Source organism: Triticum urartu, chromosome 5A (genome assembly GCF_056163025.1).
Source record: "Triticum urartu cultivar PI428250 chromosome 5A, HENAU_Tu73, whole genome shotgun sequence".
Classification (NCBI taxonomy): Eukaryota; Viridiplantae; Streptophyta; class Magnoliopsida; order Poales; family Poaceae; genus Triticum; species Triticum urartu.
In genome coordinates this window covers 634926002-634947775 of record NC_141877.1, presented here as the reverse complement: position 1 = coordinate 634947775, position 21774 = coordinate 634926002, and the positions used below count along the sequence as shown (strand labels likewise).

Below are 21774 nucleotides of genomic sequence, written 5' to 3'. Positions count from 1 at the left end.
CACACTTTTCCCCAAATTTTTGTTTTATTATATTTACTTATATTTTTATAGTGAACTTTTTCAATTTAAATGAAGTCCATGCGTGCTCAATAAATGCTTATACAATGTAAATTTAGGTTTCACAACTCAACCGAAATGTTGATAGCACTAAAAATATATATATTACATTTTAAAATGTTCACGTGATTCAAAAAATGTTCATGCATACTTTCAAATGTTTATACAATGTAATAAAAATGTTCACCTAATTCAAAAATGTATTTTTGTCAATTCATAAAAATGTATGTGATCCTCATATATGAAAAAAAAATTGTACAGTGTAGAAAAAATGTTCCCACAGCTGAAAAAAATTCGTACCATTTAATTAAAATCAACGTGTATTTGAAAAATAAATTTACGCTTATCCAATTGTTTTTCAAAAGTAGGTATCTGAAAAATAAATTTTGCTTCCGAGTTTTTTTCCCGGTTCATCGATCTGGTTCGTCGACTCCTAATCCGATGGCTGTGAGTGGCTAAGTCGAGGCAAGTCGACCTCAGACTTCACTCTAGCAACTTCCGCCGCCGCTGCCGGACACGACCTTGACCTTCCAAACTCCGGTGAGCCTCCAAATGGCCCGCCACCTTCTCCATCGTAGCCTCAGCTATTCCTCCTCCGCCGCGGACATGGTCGTCTCCTCCATCCGCCTCCTCTCCGCCACTAACCCTAGCAAATCAGCCCCAGCCCCCGCTCCCCTTCAGCCAATTAACCGCAATCTCGATCCAGGAGCAGCTCCTCCCCATCCTCCTCCTACCACCACCCTCCTGTCCCCGGCGGACCGCCTCCGCGGGGTCTTCCTCCAGAAGCCCCCCGGCCGCGCCGCCCTCCACCGAGCCCTCTCCTCCACGGGCATCGACGCCCTCTCCCCCGAGGTTCTCTCCGATGTGGTCGGCCGCGGCAACCTCAGCGGCTCCGCCACCGTCGACCTCCTCGACTGGGCCATCTCCAGCGCCAAGCTCCCCCCTTCCGTACAGTCCTGCAACATCGTCATCAGGGCTCTGGGCAGGAGGAAGTTCTTCAGCTCTGTCGAGCCTGCCCTGGAGGTGATGCGGAAAAATGGCATCTTTCCGGACTTAACCACGCTGCAGATCATCATGGATACTCTGGTTGCCGCCAGGCAGGTCAACAAGGCCGTCCAACTGCTCGAGAGCGACCAATTTGGGTTAGGAATTGGGCAAACTTGCAACAGAAAGGAGGCCTTCTCTGCTCTCATCGAATGCCTCTGCCGGAGGTCACATGTCGGCATTGCCAGCTCGCTCGTACAAGCCGCCGGTGGACAACCATTCAGTCTTGATAAACAAGTGTACAATGACGTGCTTGGCGGTTGGGCGAGGTTTGGGAGGGTTGATAAGCTGGAGCATTTCTGGGCAATGATGCTGGAGGATGGGCTAGTGCCCGATGATGTTTCGCATTGCCATCTCATTGAGGCATTGGGGAGGGCAGGGCAGGGCGAGGAGGCACTCAGGGTGTTTGAGAAAATGGTGCAAGAGGGATACGGTCCAACTACGATGGCCTACAATGCACTTGTTTTCAATTTTATTTCACTGGGGGATTTGGACAGGTCCATCAAGTATTACAAGGATATGGTGGACAACAATTGCCCTCCAAACAGTGACACATACTGCAAGATGATTAGAGTCCATCTGAAAGCACGCAGGGTGGCTGATGCACTTCAAATGTTTGATGACATGTTGGCTCAAGGTATTCTGCCAGATACAGGGGTAATTACATCATTCATCGAGCCACTTTGCACGTTTGGGCCTCCTCACGCTGCCTTGATGATCTACCAAAAGAGTAGGAAGGCTGGCTGTACGACATCCTTGAAAGCATACAAGCTTCTGCTTGAAAGGCTTGCCAGGTTTGGGAAAAGCGGGACAGTGTTGAACATTTGGGAGGAGATGCAAGAGAGCGGGTATCCATCCGATAAAGAAATTTATGAGTTTATTGTAAATGGGCTTTGCAATGTGGGTAAGGTTGATGCTGCTGTTTCCGTGGTGGAGGAATCACTAAGGAAAGGCTTCTGTCTAGGGAGAGTTGTTTATAGCAAACTGAACGACAGGCTGCTGGAGATGGACAAAGTGGAGACTGCATACAATTTGTCAAAGAAAATCAAACATGGGCGCACACTTGCTAATTCACGCAACTATTGTCGTGCTAATGGTTGGCACCTGTGATTTGTGAACATATTTGGCTGGCACGCAACTATTTGGTATGCTGGTCAAAGCAGTTCCATATGGGTTTAAAGTAGCCTCATTTGCATTCTGCGAAAAAAAACGGCAAAGGTAAAACGCAAGTTTGGCATGTACTTATTCTTGACTGGCTATTTCATTCATACCATGTTATTGTTTATATCTTTTTACTGGCTAGTTTTAGTGGGGTTATTCTGACAAAATCTTGCCTGATGAGTAGTGGATTAAGTAGCAGAAAGCTACATCAAACAATGAGACAAAGTAATCAAATCGGTAGAATGGAATGGATAGACATGTACTGTTTTCTTGTGTACTTCTGGTGCTCTGGAGAACTACAAACATCATATTAGACCTGGAGTTTTAGAACTTGGGTTCCTGGGGGAAATGCAGAGAAACTATTACAATAAATCAGTTGGATCTCAAGTATCAGAACTGAGGTCCGTTTAGGAGTCGCTGAGAAATTAGCCTGATGTATCCTCGAATAACTGGACTTCAAGGTACAAAAGAACAGCAATACTTGAAGGTTGAACTGGTAGACCGACCCTGAAATGAACTTGTAATATCTGGTAAACGGCCACATCCTACCTGGAATGGAACATCACATCTGCAAAATTCAGTTTAGTCCCAGTTATCCTGTTGCTGACTGCTTTTGTTCAATTGTTGTGAGTTTTATGTATGGTCTGTATCCATTGATAATATAATCTGTTAGTTGCATATTTTCCGTAGCGTTGTTCTCATTGTATATATATTCTTTGCTCTGCTCGGTATAAAATTTTCAGTTCATTTTTGTAGGTTCTGTAACTACCTATGCCTTTTGTCTTCACATGATGTAGGCTGCTGATTTCAATGAAGATGCAATCATGGATTCAGGAGATAACTGCCCAGAACTGTTGCTATCAGGTATGAGGACTGATATATCATGTGAGGTCAAAGAAGAGAAGTGCTTATTACACAAGAAGAAAATGAAAAGACAGGACATTTTATTACAGTAATGTTACCTGGTGCATTTGATCATTTTGTTTCAGAGACACGTGAGGAAATTTTGCTGAAAATAATCTGCATATACTTTCAAAGCCAAGCCATGTGAATTACTTTTGGACCAATTTATTTCTATCAAATTATGTAACCTATGCTTGGCGTATGCGAGACAATTTATTCTGATCAATATATACTATGATGCCTTTTGATATTTCGTTATGGAAAAAATGTGAGGGAATGTTGCCAGAAAGTTCTGGGCTTGATGGATATGTCCACCAAGTTCTTTGTGGTTGTATGTAAAGTCTACCTTCTCTGTGTTCTTGTTGCTCATATAGGGCAGGTTCCCAAACAACAATATGCAGGTAAGTTATGTTGAAAAATCATGACATCATTTGAGTTAAACAGAAAACTAAGTTATGTCCTGAATCCTCTGCAGCAAAATGTTCGCTGCTTGGATCACTAGAACAAATTCTTCATGCTGCTTAAACCCTGAGAAGAAGTTGTTGTTACATTAACCTTTTATAGAGCTCAGCATGCAGGGGTTGATGCTTACATGATATTTGTATAAGTAATAATTACGGATGCAGAACGGCATCCCGCAAAAGCGCCAGCTAGTACAAATTACTGTAATGTGCTCTTACAAATTACTGTAATGTGCTCTAATCCAGCTAAAACAGTTTTTTCTCGTTTTGAACGGGAAGCGGGGTGGATCGGGCGCCGCCCTGCATCCCTAGGTAATACTTACAGGCATTTGAGCGCAAATATTTTGTTTGCGCAAAAGGTAGCACATCATAACTGTAACTATGGAAACAGCAACAGACAGGCGAAGATGCTGAAAATACAGGGCTTGTACCGCCAAAAGTCATGAGGGCAGCTAAATCACAACCTATGATAAATACATTTTCTGCAGCTCTCATTAGAAGGTCAAAAATAATCATGCCATCGCATATAAATGTACCGACCAATAGCATAGTCACCTAGTCAGTGACAACTGAAAACACAAGATCATGAAAGCTTGCCAGTACATCACAAAGAGGCTGTAAATAGTTAACTTGATTTATGCCTTTCAAACCATTCGCTGCTACAAACCGGGTAGCAAACGGGAATTTAGTTCAGTTTGCAATTTTTGGCAATAGGTGTCTCTGTACGCTTTGCCTTAGTCACTCAACTTCCCTTTCTTTTGCTTATTAAACCTTGTGTTTAGGACCAGTTGAGGAGATAATTTCATTTGCATAGGATGGAAACCCCACCGCCAATCATGTAAATAAAATTGTCCCTTCCCCGCAAAAATAGAAAATAAAAAATAAAATTGTCCATTGAGAAAATGTAAATAAAATGGTAAATGACTGACGAAGGTTCAATAGAATCTCCTCTTTTTTTGGAGGGAAAGCAATCATGACTGCTTTATTGATTCTCAAATATAGTTTCATTACATCTTCTACTACATTGGGTGATCTCCAGTCGAGATACAAGTCTGGGATCCCTCGACATTGGCAGCTAACAATCGGGAAGGCTACAGCATTACTCTCTCTAGAACAAAAACTGTAGCTATATCCTATATGTGAAGATCACTTCCATGCAGTCGGAATTGATGATCAGCAGCTCTAACTCTCGCTGACGGCGGGCATGCTCCTGACGTCGTCCATGGCGACGCGCACGGTTCGGGAGGGGTCGTCGCGGGGGAAGTTGCCGTTGTAGATCACATCGAGGAAGCCATCATCTGCTGCTGCGTCCGAGACGACGCGGGCGGCGAGCCAGAGCACCAGGCAGTGCCCCGTCGGCAAGATCCCGGCGCGCGTGCGCACCTTCACCGTCATGCCCTTCTTCACCGAGATCGACCAAGAGCGCGGCCGGGCCGGTATGGCTGGCATGTTCTTGATGTACGCTGCTCCTGCGGTGGAGGATAGCTCCGTGGAGGATCGGCAGGGTGACGCTGACTTGTTGGGAACTCCCGAGACCCTTTTGACGGCGGAAACTTTCATGCTGGACGCGGCCGGGTTGAGCGCGGATCGGCGCGGCGGGGCGGTGCACCTGTTGGCAATCTGCCCCAGCAGCACAGAGGCGGCGATCTCCTTGGCGGTGGCGCCGTCTCCCTTGGCGACGGCGGCAAGCTGCTTCTTGTTCTTGGTGGCCACTGCGGCCGGAGCGTGCTGCAGGATCGACGCAGGCGAGGTCGCGACTCCGGCTCGCGGGCGCGGCATCGGCATGGTCATGGACGACGGCTTCGTGGTCGCCGGTCCGGCTGGCTCGTCCGCGGACGGCTTTTTCTGGATCGACGCGGCAGTTGATGACTTCTTGACGATTCCGCCTTTGGGCGCGGCGGTGAGCTTCCTGCGCCGGTGGAGCTCGCGGCGGATCGCGCACCGCTCCGAGGAAGCGCGCTTCGCCATGAGAGCCGGCATGGCTTGGCCTACTTTGGTGGTGGATGGCTGGGGAGGAGGAGCTGATCGGCGAGAAGATTGCGATGAGAAGATGGGAGGCTATTTATCAAGCCAGCACGATCGAGGCTCGCCGTACGTACGTACGTGTTGGCGTCGGAGTGGGACGGGAAGCGTAGGAACCAAGCAGCGCGCAGGGTGATCGAAGCCGAATTGGCGCGGATTGAAATTTGGATCCGACTGTTTGTAGATTTTGCTCGTTGGCCGGATTAGCTCCCGTGCCCCATGCCGAGATCTGAACCAACCACCCTCGTCTCTGACGTGCTTCACCACCACCGGCGCCGCGCCCTCTACTCCGCCGACACCGATCCTACAGTGGCCGGGTCCTCGAGCCGATTTCTCCACCATAGATTCATGGAGTCTGCCATCACATTTCATTCATCCACATCACCGAAATGCTGCCATGACACTTGCTAAGAAACTAGTGACATGGATTGTTTTTTTTCCTGAAGCTGCATCATGCATGCCTTTAGTTTGTCAACCGAAAAGTCATTGAAGCGGCGATATTTACACAAGATGCGCCATTTGGACGGGCGCGGTGGATTCCCAATGGAAGGAGTCCGAGCGCCGCCGTCGGGCGGCCTCCTCCCGGGAGCAGCGGAGCGCAAAGCGGGCGGTCAATTCCTCCTCGGGGCCGCGTGGGATGACGTCGGAGTCAACGGATCTGAAGCTGTGGGACTCGGATCCGCTATCCGCCATGTCAAAGAAGGCAGGAGATCGCCGGACAAGAGCTTGTCTGTGGAGGGAGTGGACTGGAGGGGAGCGGAGTGGAGTGAAATGCGGCTAGGGTTTCGGCCGGAGTGCGGATAGGGTCAATTTTATGCGGGTCAAGTGGGCCAGCGTGAGCCGATCCGATGTGGCGGGCACATCCGAAGGTCCCCATATCCATCTCAGATTTGTGCTAGATATCGAGTGTGCGGTAAGTCTGGCTGTTTGGGCCGGCTATGAGGAGGCCGGTTGGGTGGAATTTTTTTCCGTCCAGGCATTGATCGGGCAGTCTGTCTGAGTGTTTGGGGTGGGTACAGGGGATCCGGTTGTAGATGCTCTTAGGAATTTATGATGCTTTGAGATGTTTCAATATTCATGCCATTCATAAGTGTGTGCACTACTTAAAAGGTTATTCAACACACTCGTTCGTCTGATCACCCAAGTATGAATGTTAAGCAAATTGTATATGACATAAATTTATGGGTAAATCATATAAAGCATAAGAATTCAAGAAAAAAAAGAGAGAAATTCAAAGAGAAAGAGATAAGGGGAAATTGGATCTCCCTGTCTCAAACCACATGTAGGAGTGAAGCTCTGCAACAGGTTCCTGTTGAAACGAACAGAGTATTTTACTGTTTTCACACAAGTCATGATCCATTGTATTCATTTTTCTGCAAAACCTAATCTTCTCATCGCCCCTTCCAGGTAATTCCAGTCAACTCTGTCATAGGCCTTTGCGAGGTCTAGTTTGTATGCGCAATATTTTCCTTTTGCGTCAGAACTTTTTTGAATGTTATAGATACATCCAAATGCAATCAGGGCGTTGTCCGTAATCATTCGCCCTGGAATGAAGGCACTTTGCGTTGGGGCTATCAAATCATGGAGCAGTGGTCTCAATCTATTTACCAAACATTTTGAAACAATTTTGTACACTACATTGCATAGGCTGATAGGCCTATAATCTTTTAGGGAGCTCGGGTTTTCCTTCTTCGGTATTAGCACTATAACAGTATTATTAACTCCTTCCGGCATGACGCCCGAACTGAAGAACTCTCTTACTGCCTTGATCACCTCATTTTTCAGAGTACCCCAATGCCTCTGATAAAATCTCGCAGGGAACCCATCTGCGCCTGGAGCCTTCAGAGGACCTATTTGGAACAGTGCATTACTGATCTCTTCATCGGAAAATTCACTACACAACATTTCATTTAACTGCTCTGTGATTAATGGTTCAATCTTATCTAAAATAATATCAGGTTGTACTCCCTTATCTCTTTCTCTTTGTCGCTGATGGGCTCTCACGGCTAATACAGAGTAAGGTGGAAACGGGTGAATTACAGGAGCTGAAAATTTGTAGACAAAGCCCTGGTATTTCACACCTTTTATTCGCGGATGACAGCCTGCTATTTTTTAAAGCTAATAGCGATCAGGCCAATAAGGTAAAGAACATCCTGGACAACTATGAGAGAGCCACTGGACAGCTAATGAGTCCATCTAAATGCTCCCTGCTCCTTGGAAACAAATGCTCACAAGAAGATGGACAGGACATAATAAATATCCTGAATGTAGTGACGGTGACTTTTGAGGAGAAATACCTGGGTTTGCCGGTTCCAGAAGAACGTATGGTAAAAGGGAAATTCAAGCACACAAAAGATAAAGCGAGGAAAAGAATGAATGATTGGACAGAAAAATATTCTTCTAGTGGAGCTAAGGAGACACTAATTAAATCAGTGGCCCAAGCGATCCCCACTTTTGCAATGAGTGTTTTCAAGTTTGCAGCAACCCTTTGTGAGGAGCTCATGCACATGACCAGAGACTTTTGATGGGGAGATGCTAAAGATCGTCGACGTATTCATTGGTTGAGTTGGGAGAAACTTACAAAACGTAAAAACCAAGGAGGTATGGGATTCAAAGATCTTAAAGTTTTTAACCAGGCTCTTCTCGCTAGGCAAGGCTGGCGACTGATTGCACATCCTAACAGCTTGTGCGCGAGAGTACTTAAGGCAAAATATTACCATGGGGCTGATCTTCTAGACACGGCGTTTATTCATAATGCGTCGCCGGGTTGGCAGGGCATAATGCATGGTTTGGAACTCCTTAAAAAGGCTGTATTTGGCGCATTTGCAACGGAAATAGTATCCGCATTTGGAGAGACAATTGGATCCCGAGAGGAAACATGAAAATAAACATGAACCCAACAAACTCCCGAACTCGGTGGGTAGCAGACCTCATCGACCAGGAGAGTCACGCTTGGAAGGAGGATTACATCACACGTATATTTACACGCGAAGACGCAAATGATATTTTAAGTATCCGACTACCAAATTATGATGATGAGGATTATATTGCGTGGCAGCCCGAAAAAATGGAATTTTCAGTGTTCGTAGCGCATACCGGTTAGCCATGGACGAAAGGGGTTCTGTGGTGATTGGGTCCAGCCACAATACCCAAGGAGATCGCAGTATTTGGAATAATATCTGGAAGACAAATGTACCCCAAAAAGTACGTATTTTTACACGGAGACTAGCAACGGAGTCATTGGCGGTTCAAACTAATAGATTTCATCGCATCCCAGGCCTCACCCCGATTTGTAACGTATGTGGGGCCAAGGATGAAACAGGCTTCCATATGGCACATCGATGCACATTTGCAAGGGCCCTGTGGTACGAACTCAAGGAGGTATGGGACCTGCCCCCTGAGCAGGAAGTAGAATATACTGGAAGGGATTGGGTCCTAATCCTGCTAGATAAGGTGAGTGAAGATATGAAACAAAAATTTATGCTATTTTGTGGCGTGTTTGGCACCATAGAAATGACATGATCTTCGCAAAAGGTAAAGCGAAAATTTCCCACTCTGCTCGCTTTCTGCAAAACTACCTTGCAAACCTCCGCTTGATTGCGGAGGGAACTTCTGAGATAGATCGAAAAGGGAAAAGTCCGATGGTTAAATTGCCATCTGTGCAACAACATGATAATACAAAGGAAAAAGGATGGACAAAGCCAGAGCTCGGATGGGCTAAGGTCAATGTTGATGGAAGCTTTTTGGAGGAAAGTAGGAGTGGAGCCTGGGGAGCTGTGATTCGAGACCATGATGGAAGAATTATCTTATCAGCTTGGGATTATATACCGCGGTGCAATGGAACGGACTGCGCGGAAGCCATGGCTTGCCTAGAAGGACTATGGAAGGCAATGTCGGGGACGGATCTACCCTTAATCATCAAAACGGATTGCAGCTCGGTGACAAAGGCGCTTATCCTCTCGTCTATTGATAGATCGGAGGTTGGAACAATTGCAAAGGAGTTTCAAGCCATGAAAGGGAACACAGAAGTTAGAGTTTGCAAAGTAGATAGAAGGGACAATAGGTTAGCTCATAGTCTTGCCCAATTGGGGCGTAGAGAGTTGCGTGGTGGGGTTATGCAAGGCACAGTGCCAACCTGCGTGTTGAGCGAGGCCTTGCACGATTGTACGAACTATATTTTCTCTACTTAATTAATACAACTCTCTATTTCAAAAAAAAAAGAGAAATTCAAGCCACTTTTGACTTGTACTTCCTTAACTCTTTTGCAATAGCTCGAGATGCTTCAATTATTTCCAAAGTTTTAATATTATTCCCAATTTTCTCTCAACATTCAATGATAGCTTGGTTTCTTATGATTGGATAGAGAAGGTGTTGATGATAGCATACTTGCAAGACTCAAAAGCTTTACCTGAATACAAAAGAACACAGTGGCTACAACTACATTCTTAGGAGTCAGGAAAGTTCTTTTTGAGCTCGAGTACAGGTGCACTTCTTACCCGGAGCGTCAAACTTTGCATCAACTTTTGTGCGTAAAACTTTCTCTTATTTGTTTCTCCTAATAAAACATTTGTTGAAACTTTGCAGGTCGACATCACTAAGTACTATAATATGTAGAAAAATGTTTTGGAATTTTTTTGGCACAACAAAAATATCTAAAATAATAAAGTTTATTATAGATTTTTTTATTTGAAACATTTATGTTGCATAAAAAACAAGACTTTTCCTTCATGAAGTAGTACTTGTGTGACGTTGACATATAAAGTTCCAAAGTCAGATATTTTCTTGTTTGGGAGAAATGAAAAGGACATGTTTCTATGTAGAAATAGCACATATGTTGATGTGAAAGTTGATGGTCTAGACAAGGGGTGCACCTGCACTCGAGCTCAAAAAATCCTAAAGAGTCATACAACTACATTTGGTGTTAGTGAGTAGATCTTTCACATGTGGTCATATTTAATGTGCACCTTGCTATTCATAAGTATTCAAAAGCTTACACTTCAAATGGAACTAAAAATAATAATTGCTATGCCTATTATGGGATGAACATGCCAATCGTTTGTATGAAATACATACTTACACGGGAAACTCATGGTAGTTATTGCGTTGCATTTTTAAGAGATTGAGCTCGGATTTAAGATGAAGATGTGCATATCCATTAATTGAATATGCACCACACTAACAACAAGTATATGTATTAAACCCATTAACAGTGGCACAAAGGGCGCACTCTGGGGTCATCCACGTGGAAAAACAAAGACGTTGTCCAGTTGGATTTGGAGGGTTGGCTTCCTCGCTGCCTAACCACTGGTCGTTTCCTTCGTCCAGAAGGAAGAGGTCGCCAGGTATGCCCGCCCGGCCGCCCCGCTCCAACCCACTTCGCCTCCCCACGCACGTCACCTCCTTTCTCTCCTCTCAAACCCACTCGTGGTGGGGTGGGCGTCGCCGCCGCTCCCTCTCTTCCTGAGCCTCCTGCCCCCCTCCCTCTCCTGTGCTCTCTCTTTCCGTCGCCGTCGGGTCCGTGCCCCTGCCGCCACCGCGTGTGCGCGGATGCCGATGACGAGGATCATTGGGAGGCTGCCGCCGCCATGAAGTCTCACAGGATCCAGCTGTGCTCGTCGTCTCCACGGAGGTCAAAGGAGGAGGAAGGGGAGGCGCTTCTCCGGCCAGATCCGTGACCCCCACGTTGCCATCGACGTCCACCCTCCTTGACATGATCGATCGAGCGGACGTCGTTGAGCTCCACGGCTTCCCCGTCTCCCTCTCGTCAGATGGTATCGAGTTCATCTTCATCCTACAGATGGATCCAACAAGTTCGCGTGAGTGATGCCCCTGTTCTTCTCTTGGGTGGTGTTCTTGCTCTGCTTTTGGGCATTCTCGTTTCTAATTTGGTGTTGGTGCAGCAGCTCGACACACATAAGAGCTAGGTGCATACTCTTAGAGCTCTTCTTTTGAATCTATTCATTCTCGAAAATTGCTTAAGCCTTGACTTGACAATATCTCCAAGATGAACGTTTGGAGCTTTCTTAGCATTTTGAAGCCAATGGTGCTCTGCGAAATAAAAGTTGATGTCATGAAATTACATACACGGACGTATAACAAACCAGGGGAAAACAGATGAATAAGAATTCAGAAATACTAGCAAAAAGACAAGATGCTTAAGAAGCGATTCCACACTCGAAAAGAATACGAGTTAATGTAACTTCAAGTTACAAAGCAGACCACAATTTTGACCCTAACATTCTTTCAGGTTGTAACACAAATAATAAAATGCCCGAGCTCATCCGAATGACTGAAATTTGTCTATGTTTTGAGTAACAAGTGCACTTAGGTGAAGAAGTTTCTGATCTCAAAACTCTGAATTCTGAAATAACAGAGCTGATTAAGCATAAGTTTTTTTTTGCGTGGTAAGCACAAGTTTTAAGATGGAGAATTTCAGATGCTCTTATGTTCAAGTTTATGCTTATAGATTCTGCGATGCAGAAAACTATCTGACACAAAAAAACAAAAAAAAACTGTAATGCGTGCTTCAGATAGGCAGATAAAATCAACACACAGACTTCAGGGTTGGTTACCAAGTCTGTGTGGCAAACAAGTCTGTATGTATGAAGTAACTTGGAACTCAAAGTACTTCATATCAGCTGCACTTCTCCTTTTTCTTGTTTGCTTAGGTGTTTGAAATCTCGATTCATCGATTTGGATGGAAGTAACCCTCAAAGCTCGTCTCTCAGTCCTTACTAGGAAATTCCAGTTTGGTTTCCTTATGATCTTTTACTCCTCTGAATTTTCTCTTTTGCTTGTTGGTTCCCAAGTTCCTCTTCCACCGTTGCTCTGATAGGCCGATTTCCGCAGCGCCGCAATGTAGTACAGAGGTTGTGCACCCAGTATCCCCTTGTTTTTCATGCTCAAATTAAATTGTATAAATGCTGAGGGGAGGACATTTATGTTTGAGAGAGAGGGATGGAAAAGTGGGGATGGAGTAAGAGAAGAGGAAGGAACACGTATGCTGCAGTTCGAGCCCCGTCTTCTATGCTTCTGCTCACTGTGCCAACATCCTCATGGCAGGTCCAAATCGCTGAGGTATTTTTTCTGTCTCCGCTGAACCTGCATGAACCCTGTCTTCTAGCACAATATTTGGCACACAGTATTACCTCATAGAAACTGCTATCCTCTCACTTGAATTGATGGTCTGATGGATATCATGTATATGTCTGTTTGTTACATTTTTCAGATGCTTATTTTCTTAGCTCAGAGTGTCCTCTTAGAAGCGCGGGTGTCGACCCCTATCCACAAAAGTTCAAGGTTGCGATCTCCATCACGGACTATGTGGCCAAGTACAATAGCTTGGGTGCAGGCATACGTTTGCTGACCGCCAGTGAAAGCTTGGCTGGTATTGATTATTTCTATTTGAAAGTAACTGTAGTTAGCACTGGCAAAATATATTTGTGTTACAGGAAGAAAAATGACTGACAAAATTTATACTAGCATACAAGGTTAGTAATTCTAGCAAATACGTTTTTACCTTATTTGATATCATTATTAAGTTTTTTCTGTCATGTGCATTTTGCCATTTCCCCAATAGGTATATTGACCATCTGAAGGAAAGAAAGCTCAAGGACCAGATGGCAAAAGACCCAGCTAAAGTGGTCTGTAAAGCTGTCATGCGCATGATTCCCCGCAAGAAATTGCGTGATGTAAGTGAACAATTGTTCTAAATGAAATCTGTTTGTTTGTTTGTTTGTTGCTATTTCAAGTCCCGCCTAATCTATAATGGTACTTGTGTGTGTGTGTGAGAGAGAGAGAGAGATGAACTACCCCTTATTTCAGAATCTGCCCGACGGCAACGAATCGGCTCCTTCCTGCTACCACCAGGTACTCCTCTCTCCTTGATGCTACTGTCGTGCTCGCCCCTACTGATGTTCTTTGCATTTCTTCTTATATTGTGCCTTCTTTCTTTTGTTTTCTCATGCTGCCAATGGTGAGAGGTCCTGTGAGCAGCAAGACAGTGAAGAGGGGATGTTTTTCTGCAGCCTCTGTGAAGTCAAGGTATCTTTCTTTCATCTGTTTCTTTTTATGCAAGTAATTTGGTGTTGCAATTTTTATGTAACCTCGTGCCTGGACCTGCTCAGGATGTTGTGATGGTTTATTTGGTGGTCATCTATGTTCACTGTTATTTGTTGATATGGGGGAGGTGGGCAGAAGAATCTTAATTCTTGTTAGGATTACACCTATTAGTTGCAGTTCATAAGCTATGTTGACCTGACTAATGATTTTTTTCTTTAATTATTTTCTTCTATGAACCTGAATGATAGCAAGAAATAAAGCCTCTGTTAGGCGAAGTTGATTATGTTGTAGTACACACTGAGTGCCTCCATAAGAATCTAGATAAAATGCCATAAAAGGTGAGATTAGGCATAGTCTTGATATAGTTTTGTTAAAAGATTTCCATTGATTTTCTGGTTTGGATATACTTATGATTGTTTTCTTCTAACTGCATCTTAATATATGCTTTCGTAGACTGTTCATGATGAAATGATGTATATGAATGTGTGTGACTGAGCTTCCACTTCCAGAAAATGCACACGTACAACCACATGTTTGTTATGGTGCAACTTTAGCTGCACTTGCTATGCCTACTCCTTGCCCTTTTTTCCCCAAGTAAGGATATGCAAGCCTATTTTCTTCTCTAATTAGTACCTATATCTCACATACATTTTGTTTCCTAACATATGTCCAAAGGAGTCTACTTCGATGAATAGTCTTTGATGGGCTCGTAGTTCACTGTTTTAAGATTAAAATAAGCTACTTTTATTCTTCATCACGCCTAAGCATAAAGATATTGTTGGAGTTGCTTAATACATGAAGTAGCAATGATTCCTATATCCTGACAGTGAAAAGATGCCCATGGAGAGTAAGGGTTTAGAAACTATAGAAGATCTGAACATGAAGCTTAATGTGCTAAAATTTGGATTAGTTAGTCCCTCAACTTCTAGAGTGTACAAAATATCCGACTGTCACTTCTCAGTGATGCTACCAAAAATTGAAGCTAAGATATCAATTGATGCAATTTTATCATGCATGTACTGAATATGTACATTCAGTCAATGAATGATGGTTGCAATGATTGGTTTGTGTACTTTTTATTCAGATCAATGCGTAGGCCACGTGCTGAGTAATCTAACCTCTGAAAGTTATGTGTGAAGTTAAAAAGTGTGCAACAACATATTGGTTTGTTTTTTCTTTTCCAGTGGGTTTATGTCTTCATCGTGCTTCCCAATATATTTTTTTGGTTACTTTCGACTGGTTAATTATTTTGCAAAATGGTCATTTTTGGTTCCCCGAAATGATTAGGGTCAGTGGGAGGATGGCAAGAGATCAACAAGCATGGGCAGTTACGAATCTGAACATTATATGTGTCGGTCGTAGTTTTGGTTTATATCTTGATTAAAAAATCTATTGTTACTTTTTGGTTGTGTACTCCATTACTTATATATCATGTGCATGCTAGGTATCTTGCCTTTCAGGTTCAGCGCGTCACTAGGCATCAGTTGGTGCTCCTAGTGTGAAGTGAGAAGTGGAGAGTGCAGCTAGCTGTAGCATGCATATGGGTGTGCATGTTAAACGAGTAATGAACTCTTTACGACTTAGATATGTGCTGCTATGCAATATATGCTCTCTTGAACCATACCTGTCTACAATCTTTTTTTTTGTGGGTTATCTACAATTTGTATTACCTATTTAGAAATTTGTTTGCTCTTCACACCATTAAGCTATACGGACAAGCCATGGCCTCTGCTGTCCTGCATGTGTGGCTGGACAGTAAATCAACAATTCCCCGCAAAAAAAAATTCAACAATTTATGTCATAGAGATGTCACGCCAAGAAATTAACTCAGGTGCTAATATAGAACGTACATGACCGTCAGCTAATCAAGGGCGCACATGACCGCCCAGGAGGCGCGCCAAGGCGCGCCCCAGCCTCTAGTATTCATTAATGGTTGCAGTGTCCATGCCATCAATTATGCATCTTTTAAATGGTACTCCCTATGTTCGGAATTACTTGTCACGAAAATGGATAAAAATGGATGCATTTATAACTAAAATACGTCTAGATACATCCATTTCTCCGACAAGTAACTCTAGACGGAGGGAATATATATGGACCAGTCTGCATGCTGGCTGGTTATAGTTTTATTTTTTATTTCTTTACTCTTATTTACTGTTTCTTAATTGTGAGAATGCCTGACTCATAGCTATTCAACAAGTATGTAATGAATGCATGTGGTTGGTGCAACAAGACATATCACATGGAACTATGTGACGCCTCCGATTCAATCGTACACTAAACATACACGCAAATGTGTACGATCAAGATCAGGGACTCACGGGAAGATATCACAACATAACTCTACAAATAAAATAAGTCATACAAGCATCATATTACAAGCCAGGGGCCTCGAAGGCTCGAATACAAGATCTCGATCATAGATGAGTTAGCGGGAGCAACAATATCTAAGTACAGACATAAGTAAACAAGTTTGCCTTAAGAAGGCTAGCACAAACTAGGATACAGATCGAAAGAGGCGCAGGCCTCCTGCCTGGGATCCTCCTAAACTACTCCTGGTCACCGTCAGCGGGCTACACGTAGTAGTAGGCACCTCCCGAGTAGTAGTAGTCGTCATCGACTATGGCGTCTGGCTCCTGGGCTCCAACCTCTGGTCGCAGCAATCGGGTATAGGAAGGGGGAAAAGAGGGATTAAAGCAACCGTGAGTACTCATCCAAAGTACTCGCAAGCAAGGAGCTACACTACATATGTATGCATTGGTATCAAATGGAATAAGGATACCATATGTGGACTAAACTGCAGAAAGCCGGAATAAGAGGGGGATAGCTAATCCTGTCGAGGACTACGCTTCTGGCCACCTCCATCTTGCAGCATGTAGAAGAGAGTAGATGGTAAGTTCACCAAGTAGCATCGCATAGCATAAACCTAACCGATGATCCTCCCCTCGTCGCCCTGTGAGAGAGCGATCATCGGTTGTATCTGGCACTTGGAAGGGTGTGTTTTATTAAGTATCCGGTTCTAGTTGTCATAAGGTCAAGGTACAACTCCGGGCCGTCCTTTTACCGAGGGACACGGCTATTCGAATAGATCAACTTCCCTGGAGGGGTGCACCACATAACCCAACACGCTCGATCCCATTTGGCCGGACACACTTTCCTGGGTCATGCCCGGCCTCGAAAGATCAACACGTCGCAGCCCTACCTAGGCACAACAGAGAGGTCAGCACGTCGGTCAAAATCCTATGGCGCAGGGGTCTGGGCCCATCGTCCATTGCACACCTGCACGTTGCGTACGCGGCCGGTGAGCAGACCTAGCAACCTCCATTACAAAGGAAGTTGTGTTACGCGGTCCAACCCGACGCGCGCCGCTCAGTCGCTGACGTCACGAAGGCTTCGGCTGATACCACGACGTCGAGTGCCCATAACTGTCCCCGTGTAGATGGTTACTGCGTATAGGCCAGTCCAGACTCAGATCAAATACCAAGATCTCATTAAGCGTGTTATTTTGAAATAACCATGGACGCCGACTAGGGCTAGGCCCACCTCTCTCCTAGGTGGTCTCAATCTGCCCTGTCGCTCCGCCACAAAGGAATAGTCGGGGGCCTTCGGGAACTCAGGCCCACCTCTACCGGGATGGAGCCACCTGCCCCTTCAGCCCCCCACATCGGAATCACTCGCGGGTACTCCTACGAGCCGACCCGACTTTAATCACCACCTGTATAGCATGTATATATGTATAAGTATATACCCGTGATCACCTCCCGAGTGATCACGGCCCGATAGTATAGCATGGTAGACGGACAAGAGTGTAGGGCCACTGATGATAAACTAGCATCCTATACTAAGCATTAGGATTGCAGGTAAAGGTAACAACAGTAGTAGCAAGGACAGGCTATGCATCAGGATAGGGTTAACAGAAAGCAGTAACTGAAGGAAATATGCCCTAGAGGCAATAATAAAGTTATTATTTATTTCCTTATAATCATGATAAATGTTTATTATTCATGCTAGAATTGTATTAACCGGAAACATAATACATGTGTGAATACATAGACAAACAAAGTGTCACTAGTATGCCTCTACTTGACTAGCTCGTTAATCAAAGATGGTTATGTTTCCTGACCATGAACAATGAGTTGTTATTTGATTAACGAGGTCACATCATTAGTTGAATGATCTGATTGACATGACCCATTCCATTAGCTTAGCACCCGATCGTTTAGTATGTTGCTATTGCTTTCTTCATGACTTATACATGTTCCTATGACTATGAGATTATGCAACTCCCGTTTGCCGGAGGAACACTTTGGGTGCTACCAAACGTCACAATGTAACTGGGTGATTATAAAGGAGCATTACAGGTGTCTCCAAAGGTAGATGTTGGGTTGGAGTATTTCGAGATTAGGATTTGTCACTCCGATTGTCGGAGAGGTATCTCTGGGCCCTCTCGGTAATACACATCACATAAGCCTTGCAAGCATTACAACTAATATGTTAGTTGTGAGATGATGTATTACGGAACGAGTAAAGAGACTTGCTGGTAACGAGATTGAACTAGGTATTGGATACCGACGATCGAATCTCGGGCAAGTAACATACCGATGACAAAGGGAACAACGTATGTTGTTATGCGGTCTGACCGATAAAGATCTTCGTAGAATATGTAGGAGCCAATATGGGCATCCAGGTCCTGCTATTGGTTATTGACCGGAGACGTGTCTCGGTCATGTCTACATTGTTCTCGAACCCGTAGGGTCCGCACGCTTAAGGTTACGATGACAGTTATATTATGAGTTTATGCATTTTGATGTACTGAAGGTTGTTCGGAGTCCCGGATGTGATCATGGACATGATGAGGAGTCTCGAAATGGTCGAGACGTAAAGATTGATATATTGGAAGCCTATGTTTGGATATCGGAAGTGTTCCGGGTGAAATCGGGATTTTACCGGAATACCGGGAGGGTTACCGGAACCCCCCGGGAGCTATATGGGCCATAGTGGGCCTTAGTGGAAAAGAGAAGGGGCTGCCCTAGATGGGCTGCACGCCTCCCCCTTCCCTTAGTCCTATTAGGACTAGGAGAGGTGGCCGGCCCCCTCCTCCTCTTTTCCCCCTCCGCGAATCCTATTCCAACTAGGATTGGGGGGGGATCCTACTCCCAGAGGGAGTAGGACTCTCCTGCGCCCTCCTCCTTGGCCGGCCAGCCTCCCCCCTCTACTCCTTTATATACGGAGGCAGGAGGCACCTCTAGACACAAGTTGATCCACGTGATCTATTCCTTAGCCGTGTGCGGTGCCCCCTGCCACCATATTCCTCGATAATACTGTAGCGGAGTTTAGGCGAAGCCCTGCTACTGTAGTTCATCAAGATCGTCACCACGCCATCGTGCTGACGGAACTCTTCCCCGACACTTTGCTGGATCGGAGTCCGGGGATCGTCATCGAGCTGAACGTGTGCTCGAACTCGGAGGTGCCGTAGTTTCGGTGCTTGATTGGTTGGATCGTGAAGACGTACGACTACTTCCTCTACGTCGTGTCATCGCTTCCGCAGTCGATCTGCGTTGGGTACGTAGGCAACACTCTCCCCCTCGTTGCTATGCATCACATGATCTTGCGTGTGCGTAAGAATTTTTTTGAAATTATTACGAAACCCAACAGTAACATGCTACACTACTCTAATGCAAGCAGTATAGAGAAGAGTAGGCGATATCTGGTGATCAAGGGGGGGCTTGCCTAGTTGCTCTGGCAAGAGAGAGGGGTCGTCAACACCGTAGTCGTACTGGGTAGCAGCAGCGTCGGTCTCGGTGTCTAGCGAGAGAAGAGGGGGAAGAAACAATAAATATAATGCAAACAAATGCATGACGATGCATGACATGACAAGCGTGATGCTAGGTGTGCCGTAACGCGGTACGAGGTGGTACCGGTGAATGGGGGAAACATCCGGGAAAGTATTCCCGGTGTTTCGCATTTTCGGACAAATGAACCGGAGAGGGAAAGTTGCGTGTTCGCTATGCTAGGGATGCGTGGCGGACGAACGGGCTGCGTATTCGGGTTCGTCTCGTCGTTCTGGGCAACTTTCATGTAGAAAGTTTTTCGATCCGAGCTATGGATTATTTTATATGATTTCCTAAAGTTTTAATCATTTCCTAAATTATTTTAATTCAAGAATTAAATGTTAAATCGCTATGGGTACACAGAAGTGTACCCAGAGATGGGTTTGTGTGGCTGACCAGTAGGCCTGGTTGACTTGGTCAACTGCCCAGTCAGCAGAGACTGACTGGTGGGGCCAGTCAAAGTCAACAGCCCAGACAGCATTGACCATTGATTGGTCAAATTGACTAGTGGGTCCCCACTGTCATTGAAACATGGACTAATCAACCGTTTAATTAGTTTTAAGTAGTTATTCAGTTAGTTAAACTTAATTAGATTAATTAAACATGATTAGTTAAGTTAATTAACCAGGTTAATTAATTAATTTAATTACTAATTATATTATTATTATTTTTCTAAAAACGTTCTGGGCAGGGCCCATGTGTCTGTGGCCCAGAGGGGCTAGCGGGCAACGGGTTTCGGGCGCCGGGGCGTGACGCATCCAGGCGCCCATCACGCGAGGGGATGAGGCCGGCCGACCGGGGCTGCGCCCGGCAGCGGCGAGGCCACGATAGAGCGGCGCGGGGTGTGGCGCGGGCGAGCGCAGGGGAGCGAGCCGCGACGCGGTTAGGTGCCCGCGGGCGCAGCAGCGCCGGCGACGACCGCACAAGAAGCATCAGCAGTGGGTGAGTGGGAGCAGATGGCGGTGGTGATGCGGGCGGCGAGCGCGAGAAAGCGATAGCGGCAGCGGGCGATGCGGCTGGAGCGGCATCAGCCAGTAGTAGCGAGAGCCAGCAGCGGCGAGGGCGGAGCGCGACGTGGGCGGCAACAACCACAGCTGGCACGAGCGGCGATAGGCGCGACGGGGAACGGGAGGTAGCAGGCATGGGCGCGCGGCATGGCTTGCGAAACGGCGCGGGCAAGGGGCGGCAAGGGAGGTGAGGCGCCGGCGAGCTACGGCTCCGATGTAGACGGCGCTGCTGCGTTAGCAGAGAGGAAGGAGGGAGACGGCGGCTCACATCAAGCATGTAGGGTACGGGGCAGCGGGGCGTGAGGAGGAAGACGGGGACGACACGCGATGGGGAGGCAGTCCGGCGAGGCTCCGGCGTCGAGCAGCGGGGCGGCGTCGGGCGTCGAGCAGCGGGGCGGCGTCGGGCGTCGAGGCCGCGGGATCGATCCGATCTAGTTCGGGTCGAGGTGGGGCGGGCGCCATGCGGGGAAGATGGGGAGGCGAGCGCCGGCGAGGGGGGTGGCCGGAGGCACTGGTGATGAATGATATATGTGATGTATGAGATTGATCATGTTCTTGTAATAGGAATCACGACTTGCATGTCGATGAGTATGACAACCGGCAGGAGCCATAGGAGTTTTCTTAATTTATTTATGACCTGCGTGTCAACATAAACGTCATGTAATTACTTTACTTTATTGCTAAACCGTTAGCCATAGTAGTAGAAGTAATAGATGACGAGACAACTTCATGAAGACACGATGATGGAGATCATGATGATGGAGATCATGATGATGGAGATCATGGTGTCATGCCGGTGACGATGATGATCATGGCGCCCCGAAGATGGAGATCAAAAGGAGCAAAATGATATTGGCCATATCATGTCACTATTTGATTGCATGTGATGTTTATCATGTTTTACATCTTATTTTCTTAGATCGATGGTAGCTTAAATAAGATGATCCCTCACAATAATTTTAAGAAAGTGTTCCCCCTAACTGTGCACCGTTGCGAAGGTTCATTGTTTCGAAGCACCACATGATGATCGGGTGTGATAGATTCTAACGTTCGAATACAACGGGTGTAAGCCAGATTTACACACGCAATACACTTAGGTTGACTTGACGAGTCTAGCATGTCCAGACATGGCCTCGGAACACGGAAGACCGAAAGGTCGAACATGAGTCGTATAGAAGATATGATCAACATGAAGATGTTCACCGATGATGACTAGTCCGTCTCACG

At 45.7% G+C, this 21774-nt stretch overlaps 1 protein-coding gene and 1 long non-coding RNA gene across 3 annotated transcripts; both read left to right on the top strand.

Annotated features, from left to right (window-relative positions):
* Positions 1-520: 520 nt before the first annotated feature.
* On the top strand, positions 521-3415 carry LOC125511300 (uncharacterized). 2 transcript variants are annotated; one of them, XM_048676633.2, is made up of 2 exons: positions 521-2319; positions 3019-3415. In XM_048676633.2, the coding sequence occupies exon 1, from the start codon at positions 610-612 to the stop codon at positions 2209-2211; it is 1602 nt and encodes a 533-aa protein (XP_048532590.2). In that variant the 5' UTR covers positions 521-609; the 3' UTR covers positions 2212-2319; positions 3019-3415. The 2 variants fall into 2 exon arrangements, with proteins under 2 accessions (XP_048532590.2, XP_048532589.2); XM_048676632.2 differs by having other exon boundaries at positions 522-2319; positions 3060-3415.
* A 7564-nt stretch (positions 3416-10979) lies between these two features.
* On the top strand, positions 10980-15382 carry LOC147973599 (uncharacterized). The gene is made up of 2 exons (XR_015602974.1): positions 10980-12725; positions 12877-15382. It is a non-coding gene; the product is annotated as an uncharacterized LOC147973599 (long non-coding RNA).
* Positions 15383-21774: the final 6392 nt, after the last annotated feature.

Bases quoted from the DNA above. Each gene is read 5' to 3' on its own strand.
- LOC125511300 (XM_048676633.2), top strand. From the start codon at position 610: ATGGCCCGCCACCTTCTCCATCGTAGCCTCAGCTATTCCTCCTCCGCC.